Here is a 1392-nt window from a genome sequence, read left to right as displayed (position 1 = left end):
GGGTGCCCGTGCAGGCCGTAGCGCGTGCCCAGTGTGACATCACTGTCCCCGGTGTGACGTCACTGTCCCCAATCAACCATTCCCATTGTTCCCACTGTTCCCATTGTTCCCAGTGCTCCCAGTGTCCCCAGTCACGGGCAGCAGCCACACCCGGTACCGGTGGTTGAGCCGCGGGTGCCCGTGCAGGCCGTAGCGCGTGCCCAGCGCCCCGCGGGCGCTCGGCTCCCCGTAGAAGACGCGGCGCGCGCGGGCGTGCAGCAGCGCCATGGCGCACAGCGCGCACGGCTCGCGCGTCACGAACACGTCGCAGCCCGACAGCAGGTACCCGCCCGTGACGTCACCCGTGACGTCGCCCGTGACGTCATCCGCAGCGGCGCCGGGGCTCTCGGCCGCCCCCGGGATGACGTGGCCGGTCAGGTCCATGGGGACGTCGCCCAGGGACAGAAAATCCAGGGGGACGTCATGGATGGTGACGTCATCGGTGTCACCTGGAGTGGCACCAGAGGCGGCATCGGGGTCCTTGGTCACTCCTGGGGTCACGTGACCCGTCAGGTCCATGGGGACGTCACCCAGGGACAGAAAATCTGGGGGGACGTCGGCTGTGGTGACGTCATCGGTGTCACCTGGAGTGGCACCAGAGGCGGCATCGGGGTCCTTGGTCACTCCTGGGGTCACGTGACCCGTCAGGTCCACGGGGATGCTGGCAGTGGTGACGTCATCGCTGTCACCAGAGGTGGCATCGGGGTCCTTTGTCACTCCTGGGGTCACGTGACCCGTCGGATCCACGGGGATGGTGGCAGTGGTGACGTCATCGCTGTCACCAGAGGTGGCATCGGGGTCCTTTGTCGCTCCTGGGGTCACGTGACCCGCCAGGCCCACGGGGACGTCGCGGGTGGCATCGGAGTCCGCGGTGACATCACCGATGCCGGCGTTGGTGATGACGTCACTGCCGTCACCAGGGGTGGCCCCGGGACCCTCGGCCGCCCCCGGGATGTCACCGCTGCGGCTGGTGGCCGTGGGGTCGGTGTCACCCACGGTGACGTCACCGCGGCCGGCGATGACGTCACCGCCCCCCACCCTGGCCACCTTGGCCCCGCTGCCGCCGTCCCCTCCCCCGTGGCCGCTGTCCCCAGGGTGTCCCCTGCGCCGCGCCCTCCCGGTGACAACGCCATCGTGCCCGGTGACAACGCCACCGTGCCCGCGCCGCGCTGTCCCCGTGACGTCACCACGCCCTTGGTGACACTGTGCTGTCCCCGTGACGTCACTGTCCCTGTCCCCGATGTCCTCACGCCCTCGGTGACCAGACCACGTTGTCCCCATGCTGTCCCTTGTTTCTTGGTGACACCGCGCTGTCCCTGTGTCCCTCTCCCTGTCCCCAATGTCACTTTGCCC

The 1392-nt window shown here is 69.0% G+C and overlaps 1 protein-coding gene across 1 annotated transcript; it reads right to left on the bottom strand.

Moving 5' to 3' along the window:
* Positions 1–39: 39 nt before the first annotated feature.
* On the bottom strand, positions 40–1386 carry ADAT3 (adenosine deaminase tRNA specific 3). Its single transcript, XM_041469465.1, has 2 exons — positions 1266–1386; positions 40–1226 (listed from the first exon to the last, which is right to left on the bottom strand). The coding sequence occupies exons 1-2, from the start codon at positions 1318–1320 to the stop codon at positions 73–75; spliced, it is 1209 nt and encodes a 402-aa protein (XP_041325399.1). The 5' UTR covers positions 1321–1386; the 3' UTR covers positions 40–72.
* Between the last annotated feature and the right edge of the window lie 6 nt (positions 1387–1392).

Source organism: Pyrgilauda ruficollis, unplaced genomic scaffold (genome assembly GCF_017590135.1).
Source record: "Pyrgilauda ruficollis isolate IOZ18807 unplaced genomic scaffold, ASM1759013v1 scaffold2342, whole genome shotgun sequence".
Taxonomy (NCBI): Eukaryota; Metazoa; Chordata; class Aves; order Passeriformes; family Passeridae; genus Pyrgilauda; species Pyrgilauda ruficollis.
This window is presented reverse-complemented; position numbering and strand designations above follow the sequence as displayed.

What these genes read in the sequence shown, in the direction of transcription:
- ADAT3 (XM_041469465.1), bottom strand. Translation starts at nt 1,320, where the DNA reads ATGGGGACAACGTGGTCTGGTCACCGAGGGCGTGAGGACATCGGGGAC. An exon ending in GGACATCGGGGACAGGGACA is followed by an intron (nt 1,227 to 1,265) that starts GTGACGTCACGG and finishes ACCAAGGGCGTG; the next exon opens with GTGACGTCACGGGGACAGCG.